An 11,459-nucleotide genomic window follows, 5' to 3' on the forward strand; every position below is an offset into this window, starting at 1 on the left:
TCCCAAGGTTTCAACCTCTTTGCAGAAAAGATACATACAAACTCTCTGCCGCACTATCACCGCCTATCCTTGCATCGTCGGTTCCTCGTTGCCTCAAGCCCGCCGGTGCAATCATCCGTGATCGCCGGAATCGCGATCCTCCACGGCCGCCGTTTTGTTCAGTCCATTCAAACCGAGCTCAGCCGCTGTCCTTCATCGCCGGTACACATCATCATAATCACAAGAAACCCTAGGGTTCAAGTTAGCAGCAAAAAAATTAAATTGGGAAGGGATGAGAAATCTATTATTTGATATTCACTTGAAATGTCCTCTAGTTCTAATTGCAATTAAATTAACTGATTCGAATTCATACTCTACCGAATTGTCTGAGAGAAAATTAGGCGAATTATTTCACACCATAAACGCCGGCGAGAACTTATCATTGGTGAAAAAAAATCCCAAATGCCTCTCCTCTCTTCCCCTCCGACGACACCAACCCCAGCGCAATTCAAACACAATCAAACACAGAGAGCGAAGAGGAGGCCGAGTGCCGCACGCCCACTCGGCGAGGATGGGAGCGACGTACTCCGGTAGATTCAGTGCTCCGGTGAGCACAGAGAACGGTACGGCGACATACTTGTGTACGCCGGTGATGGACGGGTGATTTCCTTGTTGTCTTTCATGGGTTTTAGAGAGAGAGTTTACTGGATAGAGAGTATGAACCCTAATCTTCCTCGAGGCCATTCGTTCGTTTTTTTTTTTGATAAATGGATAAAATGATCATTTTACATAACAATGTATATATATTTAGTTATTAATATATTCAACTGGAGTGCGAATATTATCGTCATTTTACACCACCAGGAATCTATTCGCACGAAATTAATAATATAATTGATAATATAAGGATTTTTTTACCATATGAACTAAAATGCACTATATCAATAACAGAGAGTGTTTTTTTGCACTTTACCCTAATCAAAACCAGCCGACCAAAACCAAATTATGACCACTACTTCACATATTTTTTAGTTTTTTATTTTTATTTTTTTGTCTTAATCAGATTGAGGGCCTCCTTTATATGAATGAGTAAAATAATAGCAGGAACACAATCAACACACGAGTTTTTCATGGTTTGCCCCCACAGAAAACCGTCTACGTTGGTTGTACTCTATAGTATTGAAGGAATTGAAATAAAAATTTAAATCAATTTTCGCCCTCAAAGGAATTTAAACTTCCAACCTTCAATATGTGAGGTCAAAGTCCTTGCTAATAACTAATATTACTAATAAACTTTCCCTCCTTTCATTTTCTTGGCTTCCAATTATTTCCATTGGGCATGTTCCACTGTTCCACCCCTTTATACACGATGAATTTGTAACATCCCTACCCCTTTTTCTTAACAATTTGCAAAATTATCATATTCCCATTACTTGTATTCATGTAAATTAACCATAACATTTTAAATCAAATTTTTTTTTATTTAACCTAAAGAAAAAAGAAAAGAAAATAATGATAATTTTGTAAATTAAAAAAAAAAAAAAAAAAAACTAAATTAAATACAAACACTAGCTGTTCTCGAAACTATCAAACCCAGAATTCAAAAGGGCTGTTCAGCTAAAATGAAGGCTTGGATGAGGCTCTGAGCAGCACGTGTTTGATCTGGTGTTCCTGATAGCACAACCAGGCCTTCAGTAGCCCCAGCTCTTGGATCCTGAACAACCACCTTTGCCCCCGATATCTAAGTCACAAAAATAAATTATATGTCATCCAAGTCACAAAAAAATACCTATAATTAATGGACAAATTAATAGCCATATATATATTGCACATTTTTAATAATAAACAAATAATAAAGAAATGATAGGAGCAACAATACAGTAGTAACCATATACCTGTCTGATCTGACCCAGGTTACCATTATTCTCTCCATAGACATGGCTCAATAATGATCGAGGAATTACAACCTCGACACTTGTGCTTGCCGCAATGGATGCCTGATTTCTGCTGACCAAAAATAATTTAACATTACAAAAGGAAATCTTAAAAAATGATAATTAAGAAAATAGCAAGTCCCCACATCATAAACGGGAAAATGAACATTTCCCCATCTCTTCATTAATCCTCAAATGGTGGACATATATAAAACGAAATATAGTCAAAAATAGTATTTGCATTTTTTATTTTTTGTTGGGTGTGTGTGGGTGCCGTTTGCTATTGAGCTAAATTCAATTTCTTCCTTCCTCAATCTACTTGATATATCCCAATAAAAATAAAGGAAATATATGTTAGTAGTATTAACAAAGACCATCACATCATTGCTAGTTCACCTGAAGCTATATTTTTTAAATGACCATAAAAGTAGAATGAAGGAGAAAAAGGATCACCTTCCAATGGGACCACTAGTTGATGCTAAGCCTCCCCCAACATCAGCATTTCCCCTATGGCTGCCACTGCCAACTGCCTGGAAAGGGAAGGAAAGGGATACATATAAAGAAGATAGTCGCCAAAAATTGTCACTGATCGTTAAGTTGAGCCATCATTTCACTTCTACTGAGCACAAACCACTGACCTGAGAATTCCATCTTCTAGGTGAGGATTGTCTATCAAATAATGGTCCATGTCCAGGTCTCTCACTACCGTAAGGATACGGAACACGGTCTGGATAAGTTGGACCAACACGTTCAGTACCATATGAAAATCCTGGCTGGGGATCAAAGGATGGAGCTGGCATAGCTACACGGTCAATGGAACGAGGAAGTCCAACTGAGGAAGGGTAATGACGAGGGGGGGAAGCATTATCATGCCTTGGCCTATACAAAGGTGGGGGCATTTCTGGATAAGGGGACATATACTGTGAGCCTTCAACACTTGAAAGATGTGGATTCACTGGAAATACGGTCTCCCGAAGCCTGCCTGTAATTTGAAACAAAGCATCCTGTACAGACTGCAAGCTCCCAATAACCTGTCAAAAAGCACAGGGTCTTGAACATTCTACAGAAAAAAATTTAGAAATAGGAATCTGACCTTCCGCTAACTTGAAGCAAATGCATCAAATTTTGACATACATTACTTTAGATCCAAAAAACATATTTTTATTTCAGAGTCACATTCAAGATGATGGAGAACAAGCATCCAACTTAATCAATCCAGTAACAGTTGGAAGTTAACAGTCGGACACCACCAGCAGCTATGTTGATAACAATATCGGTGAATCGGTGATTTTAGGAGATCATATCGGCTGGACAATTTTGAAATTTTCAACTGTGTCTTAAAAGAAGCATATCACTAGGTCGACAATCAGCAAGATTTTATAACCTCACTGAAGTTTACTCGTCCAAACTAAAATTCTCCACATATTTGAAAAAATAACAGAGAAATAACAAGGAACATCCATTACCAACATAGAAAAGAAAAACAAAAATATGATAAAATAAACAAGAACTAGCAAGAAAACTTCCCCATAATACAGCACGACAGTAAAGGCCCCTTTTACAAGATATAATACTGAATGAAGAAACTTCAGTAAGAATTTTGTGGAGGCTAAACAAAATACCTCTTGCTTCTTATGATGGAAGCATTGGGAACATATTTGAGAAGTAAAGGGAACACTGAAAAGAAAATCTGCACTTCAAAGAATAATCCAAGATAAAACCATCATCAAACAATGTAACAGGATAACAACAATGATGCAAAATATAATAAAACCTTGAACTTACACAAGTGACTAGTGTTCTTGGCATGCTGCTTACTACTGTTTTAGGTGATCTAAGTGACGCTACTCCAAGTCAAAAGGTAATATTAACATGAAAACTGATATTATATAGTAGTTATGAAAAAGGAAGAAGAAAAAAGTAGTAATAATTTACATGCTCTACATATTTCTTCCCCAGATATAAGATGGGAATGGAAGAATAGTCTAGAAAGTGGAAGGACTGGGATGTTGCATCATCTTTTTTTCTTTTTTTCCCTAGTTGCATCATCTTGTTCACTACCCAAATTATCCTGATAACAACTATTGTGAACACGAGCGAGAAAACCCAAAAATAACAACAAAGGAACACTCTTAAATCTTCAATAAAAAGTCGGCTCTTTGAGCATTCAAACTAGTTATTTTAGTTATTTTCATCAATTTCTATCAAATAACTAAAATATATTATATTCAATTTCAGAAGGAACATCTGATATATAAGGAGTATCATTAGCTTATAAACTTGAAAACACAAGAATCATATTGATTAGACAGATGAAACAAGATATTTAAAAGCAAGTATCAGGCTAGTGTGACCGCTTAATTGAAGCCTTGAATTACCTGCACCACTTCATCATTCTGGGAACCACACTTTGGAACTTGTTCTTTTGGAAAAATACGAATACTAGCACCAGTAACTCTTCTCAGTTCAGCGATAATGATACCTCCCCTACCCAATAGACAACCTATTTGCTGTGAATGGACAAGAAGTCTAGCAACAACTGCAGCGCCCGGCTCAAATCCAATTTCAGCAATTCTACAGTGCACACGAATAACAGCTTCCTGTGCTACAGAATGTCTTTGATCTGCATTCTGCAAAATGTCAAAACAGATAGAATTATAAGAAACACTTAACACCCAAATAAAATTAAAATAAATAAAACTGATAATAAGTATCCAATAGGTATTCAATTTATCTAACTGCTAATGGCCACCATTTTGGACACCAACTCGTGGCATACTGAGTGTCGTAGCCATGGCATCAGAAAAGATGGTTGGAATCAAGGGCTTAAAGGTTTGATTCTTGCCATTTGTCATAAATGAAAGAAAAAAGAGGCAATGTTGGAATATGTAATTCTTTACGTGTCTAATTAGTCCAACAAAGAGGAAAGAGCATTTTCTAAGAGGGCACTCCATAGAATAAAATAATTATCATCTGTATTAATCACGTATAGTAGATTTCTCATGACCATCGTGCTCAATGCCAGGTCCCACACACTGCTCATGGTCCAAAACCCACTAGATCATGATATCAAATGCATTCATTGTCTCACCAATGACAAGTTTTCACTGTCAAACCAACAGTCAATGGTTTAATCCATCATCATGTGGTTTATCAACTCAGTTTAATTAATTCTTCCACACAGAGAACAACAGATCAATTGTCAATGATCATCCATTTCTGTGGCTCTTTGGATATATCGTCAACTATGAAGGGTCATTCAGCGGCGAATCCTAAACTATTGAGACTAGTCCAAGTCAAATGCTAACATTTAGTGCACAAGTGACTACACACAAAACTTTCACATAATAAGACTCACTAGAATATTACAGTTAGAAAGTCTACAAACTATGAGTACACATGCCTCTCGTGCAGAGATTACAACAACTTTTTCATCTGAATCAGGTGGCGCATCAGCAATCTTGATAGACGCACCAGTTTCAATCATCAATGCCCGTATGATAGAGCCGCCTTTTCCAATCAAGCTCCCAACTTTGTCAATTTGACACAACAACTTAAATACAACCTCCTCTTCATGGCCCATCCTGTAGCTGGCTCCAATATTTTCAGTACCCGTGACAGAAGAATAACCCCTGGAATGATGATCCACAGTATGAAAACCAGATGCAAACCCCTGTTGAGGAAATAAGTCCCCCTGGGCAGGCAAACCAGTACCCTGAAGTGCCATCCCCTCTGCCCTAGGGTTATCCTGAAGACAACCAGAAACAGATAATAGCGCTTTTCTCACAGCTGAATAGTTCCCTGTTATCTGGATATTGAACACAGAATTAATATAATAAAAGATATAAATAAGCATAAAAGGGATAAAATTGTAGTGAAATACTCATCACTGCAAAAACAAAGGGAGTGAAAATACCAAGCTCGTTATGAACACAAAAAAGGAGCAAACTATGAAAGACATTATAGTTCATAGGAAGATCAATAGAGATGACTCTTGAGCAAATTGGAATATACTGAACTCAATGAGGAAATGACCAATTGTATTTCCATAGCATACAAGCTATTCAGCTATATGCAGGTTTTGCAGGGCTGCAAGTTCTACTTTCAAAAAATCAAGGGTAACAAAACAAAGTATGTCAAATTTTCTTGAGCAAGTTAATGATTTTAGCAGCAGCAAGCAAGGTGATTAAAAAGTAATAATGATAAAGTTCAGGCTAGAAATCAAGAGACTGAGACTAGTTTGCCCACCAAAAAGTAAACTGCTACAAGCAAGACTGAGCCCCATATCTACTTGTTTCCTCTATTTCTATAGATTCAATTGTTAAAAATACAGCTTTATTCTTACTTATCAAAAAAAAATAAAAAATAAAGCTTTATTCTCCCTAATATCATCACTGCTTTGGAAAGGATATAAAATTTTTCAGGCCTATTTTGGGAGTTATTCTACTTTATGAGGGTACCATGAAGTCCTCAACAAAAAAGAGCCACCTATGTCCCTGCTTTTAAAATACTCTTGACTTTGAACATCTTTGCAAATTCTCTTTCACTTCCTTCTTTCTTGTATATGCAAATATATGTTTGTCTCACTACCACTTTCCAAAAACCACTTGGCTTGTTAGTATATGCCACTTCACTAAAAGATCAGAACCCTGATGACAAATTCAAGGCCAGCTGGCTGCTAGGCAACGACACATAGGGTTGGTAGGTTGACAGGCAAGGGTTGGGGAAAAAGGCATAAGGCATTTCATGTTAAGAAGACATCATAGTGTAAGGGGAAATTTTTTACTTCAGTGGGTTGCCTATCAATATACAATTTTAGGATGAGGGAGTCACATTCCTAAGTTCCTTTGCACTCTTTCCTACTTTGTTGTACTCATAAACAGCAAATTAAAATTCTTCTGAACATAAAGAAGCATGACACGAATTGTAGGAAAGCACGTCATTATTTTTTCTCTTTTTTTTCTTTTTTATTTTTTTCCCCATTCAGATTTGACCTCATAACTACAACCTATCGCGTCGGCCATGTCATCACTTAAGTAGCATCTTCGAGGTATTAACAAGTGTTTTTCTCTCATCTCAGAAACTTAAAAAGTCTAAAACTCCTATAACATTTTGAGAAAGTTAAAAGATGATGCGATATTTTCTCTCTCTTAATAATTTCTCAGGAACATTACTTATCTTTTTATATTGTTCATTTGTATATAGATTTGATTTATTTTTATCAACATGACCTCCACGTTTTATTAACCAATGCTACATGGAACAGGCACTAAACAAGAAAACACATCTAAATACACTAACACAACAACACTAAAAAGGTAGGAAAGGAATCAGATGAGCACCCAAAAATATATAGAAGTATAATAATACACTACATGCAATGTATTATAATCAACTCTGAAAAACCTATTTTGAATTACTTGAAGTTGGTCACATCATTGCACCTAACCAAACTATCTAACCAGTTCTCACTTTATTGAGGTGTACCTTCAGAATTTTTGAGATGTACGTGGATCAAATAGTATGTCAAAAGCACTGCTCTATTTAACCTAACCTACTTAAATATATGATTAACATTGTTGGGGTAATTTCTCAACCATTTCTGAGTCAATTGTTAATTTTTGATTGTTTCAGCACTCAAATTATAATAAAATTATGATTGTTTCAGCACTCAAATTATAATAAAATTACATAAGCATGAACATAAAGCATGAATAATATAGTACGATAAAAAGGGTTAAAAAATACACATAATTGAAACAAAAAATTACCTGAATCAACTCATCGCCCGGAGAGGCACACACCGGAAGATGTTCCTTGGGCAAAACCCTAACTTGAGCACCAGTGTCATGCCTTATCTTTTCCACAATCTTCCCTCCTCTCCCAAGCACACAACCAACCTGATTACTAGGCGCCAACAATCTAAACGACACCGCTTCCTGCGCACCTGCATTATCACCTTCTTCCTTTTTCTCTTCCCCTCTCTCACTCTCTGCCGAGACGCCACCTCTTTCTTCATCCACCTTCAACATCTTCTCAAAAACCCTAACCAGTGCCAGCTGCGCCGGCGACCCCTCGTCCTCACCGTTCCAATTCGAGCTCGAATTCGCCGATTCTCCACCGTTGGTATCAAAATTATCGGTGCTCTGCTTTCCATCAACACTAGAACTGGTCTCTTTCTTGGTTGAATCGGCGACGATTACGATGACGCGCTCTTCGCAACCGGGAATGTAATCGTCGATGCGAATCTTTGCGCCGGTCTCTTCGCGGAGTTGGCGGACGATTGCGCCTCCTTTGCCGATGACACTGCCGGTGCGATTCCCCGGGCAGAGGATGCGGAAAAGGGTGAGAGGAGGCGGTGGTTGCTTGAAGGTGAGGGATGAGGGGGCGGCGGAAGAGGAGGAGGACGATGTCGACGGTGGTGGATGGGGGTGGCGTCGTTTGGTGGAAGAAGTGGTGGTGTAGGGTTCGATTCTGTCAACTGTGGAGGAGTCGTAGTGAGTCTTTGGCACGAACGAAGCTTCCATTAGAGGACACTAATAGAGACGCATAAATCTAGAGAGAAAAAGGGCATGCTGGTGTGCTTATTTTGTACTACTCGTTTGACTTTTTCTCGCTTCGCTTTGACTCTTGTGCCAATAAGCCTAATATTATGTATACTACTGTTTACTGCACAAATTCAAAGTTACAAGAGACTATTAATTGCGAACAAACAATTTTGTAAGAATTTGAACTGAATTAAATAGAATATTTTGGACAAAATTTTATTTATTTATTCATCTATTTTATTTTTGATATTACAAAGCAGAGAAAGCTAAGAAACATTTGCTTACAAAAATTACTGTAATCCAAGGGTCAAGTGCATAAAAACACTATTAAAGTATGTTTACAGTGAATATTACATTCCTTAAGTATAAAAAATATCCTTAACGTTTCAATTAGGCATAAATAGGTCTCTGATAAATTTAAACACTAAGTTAACTAAACTATCCTTACTGAATCATTTTATAAAATATATAGAAATAAATAAATTTATAAAATGACCGAAAATGACACTATTAGAGAACGCCCCTCACATGCAAAAAAAAATACCCCTAAGTTTAAATTTAGTGTAAATAGGTCTCTTTGACAAATTTAAACCATAATTTGACTAAATTACCCTTACTGAACCATTTTATAAAATATATAAAAATAAATAATTTTGTAAAATGACCGAAAATGACACTATTGGAGGACGCCGGCAATGGACAAGTAAAGATAAAAATAGAAATTAAAAATAAAATCATAAAAGAAACGTAAAGATAAAAATTGAAAATAAAGAACGAAAATAAAGTGCAAACTAAAACAAACAAATCTCCTTCCAAACTCCAAAAACCAATGCACACTAATATTGGGATTTTTTCTTTTCTTTTTCCTCCTTTTTTTTTTTTTTTGTTTAATAGTGTTGGTACGGAAAAATAAATAAATAAAATTAGTATAAAACAATAAACTGAAATCTCAAAAAATTCAAATTCTCGTTTTACAAATTTTCAAAGTTTCAAAAAAAAAAAAAAGGAGGTAATGTGAACATAACACCGTTGTACTATGAGATTAGTAGCATATATACCCCCTCAGGTATTTTCAGAATAGTAAAAGGGCAAAACGAGTATTACAGCATTAATTTATGTCAAATTTTTTATTAAGAGGTATTTTTGCACAATGTTAAAAGATTAAGAGTATTTTTTGCACACTTTTTTAAATACGGTAAAAATGCTAGATGGAATATACTTTAGGGATATTTTCTGCAGTTGTCCCATTACCCTAAATCAAACTTTATCTGACTCAAATTTTGTGACGATAATGTTTCTTCTTTCACCTATTTAAGAGTGCATTTTTGGTGCCTAAAATCAATGTGCAATATGCTAACAAAGAAATAAATAGTTGTAGATTTATTAATATATTTATGTAAATGATGGTTAATTTTAGAAAAAGCTTTCTCACACTCTCTCTCAAATATAAATATAATCTATATCTAACATGTAGGATAAGGTTTAGTCAAGAAATCAATCAATTAATTTTTAATTTTTAAATCTCTCACATAGGTTTTTGCACGCTCTCCCTTTCCTTTCGCATTGTCAATTCTAAAGGACACATTTTTCTCAAACGAGTTTGTTATCATGAAAGACACTCAGAGAGATTCAAATAAAAAATCCAAAGCCTATTTCAAACATTTCTCACCACCCTCCATGAGATAGTATTCAAATTTATAAATAAAATATTCTTTTACTTTTTGGTTCTGACATTTGATACCTTATATAATAGGGTTAAGTGCAAATAACTCCCCACTATTATCGATGTAGTGCAAAATAGTTCATATATAGTGTAACATACCCTTATACTATTGATTTGATGCAAATAGTCCTCTGGAGACTTAAAATGACGATAATACCCTCATTTTACTAGAATAAATTAATAAATAATTTTTAGGGCCATGTAAAATGGCCATTTTGTCCAATTACTATAATTTTTTATCTGTCTACAACCTTTACCAAATAGATATATATATATATATATATATATATATATATATAGTTGAATCCTAAAAACCATCACCATCATTGTTATTACATTGTACACCACCACCAGCCCCAACAATCCCATCATAGTTTCTGAATCTCCGATGACCCAAATGTCTCTGGCAACAAACCGAACTTCGTATCCTTAGGCAATTCATACTCCAAAACTATATTCCCAGTCATCATCAAGTACAATTTCATTTAAAAATAGTTGGGACTTTGGTAGTGTTCTTGATCGCCAATGCGGCTTGGACTCTAATATAATTATGCGACATGAATTCAGCATCGAACTACCACTATCGGCTAAATACGTCGGTGCTATCGTTAAAACTCAATCCTCACTGGTCTGAACCACAAGGGTTTCATAGGCCTCAATTTATACTCTCTCAGTATATATATATGTGTGTGTGTGTGTGTGTGTGTGTGTGTGTGTGTGTGTGCATATATTACCCTCATCCTTATTCTCTCTCTTGTCTGCCTACTAGGGCCACCTCCCTCATCACTTCCACCACCACAATGAACACAATTCATGAACACTACCCACCCTTCAACCACCCATGCCCCTGTTACACCTTTGACACGTCTTTGGGGTGGGCTTGCCACCACCTCTACTTCACTCTAATCGACGGCTGAAGGGGTACAAGGTTTTGACAATGGAGATGGCCTTTGATATCCCTACCAATTGAAATTGAACTTGAAATTAAAATTGATCCTAATGATAATGGAAAAGCACAGAAAACATAGGGCCATAGGTTGAATATAAATTGAGGTGGGTCTGGTTGTAATTGTAAAATTGAGGTCCATGGAGTCTCGATTTTAGTGGTTGAGGCGTGCAAGGGTGATGAAACCACCAGATGGGTTGCAATTGCGAAGGAAAAATGATGATGAAGGAACTGTGATTGCATCGTCCAAAGGGCTGCGATGGAATTGCTATTGAATGATATGATGGGAAAATACAAGCTTTTAAACTTTTTGAGGGATTTTCATACAT

The 11,459-nt window shown here is 36.2% G+C and overlaps 1 protein-coding gene across 1 annotated transcript; it reads right to left on the reverse strand.

Annotated features, from left to right (window-relative positions):
• Positions 1-1,353: 1,353 nt before the first annotated feature.
• Positions 1,354-8,523, reverse strand: LOC132282876 (KH domain-containing protein HEN4). The gene is made up of 7 exons (XM_059784688.1): positions 7,685-8,523; positions 5,317-5,721; positions 4,292-4,543; positions 2,552-2,944; positions 2,367-2,443; positions 1,875-1,983; positions 1,354-1,720 (listed from the first exon to the last, which is right to left on the reverse strand). Exons 1-7 carry the CDS (start codon positions 8,438-8,440, stop codon positions 1,580-1,582), a joined length of 2,133 nt encoding a protein of 710 aa, XP_059640671.1. The 5' UTR covers positions 8,441-8,523; the 3' UTR covers positions 1,354-1,579.
• Between the last annotated feature and the right edge of the window lie 2,936 nt (positions 8,524-11,459).

The sequence above is a fragment of the Cornus florida genome, unplaced genomic scaffold, assembly GCF_030987335.1.
Source record: "Cornus florida cultivar Cherokee Brave unplaced genomic scaffold, ASM3098733v1 CherokeeBrave_3.0.0_Hap2_Chr11, whole genome shotgun sequence".
Taxonomy (NCBI): Eukaryota; Viridiplantae; Streptophyta; class Magnoliopsida; order Cornales; family Cornaceae; genus Cornus; species Cornus florida.

Excerpts from the sequence above, each read along its gene's own strand:
- LOC132282876 (XM_059784688.1), bottom strand. The coding sequence starts at position 8,440 with ATGGAAGCTTCGTTCGTGCCAAAGACTCACTACGACTCCTCCACAGTT. Across the intron at positions 5,722-7,684 it reads CGGGCGATGAGTTGATTCAG|ATAACAGGGAACTATTCAGC; the intron begins GTAATTTTTTGT and ends TTCAATATCCAG. Across the intron at positions 2,444-2,551 it reads CTAGAAGATGGAATTCTCAG|GCAGTTGGCAGTGGCAGCCA; the intron begins GTCAGTGGTTTG and ends TTCCCTTTCCAG.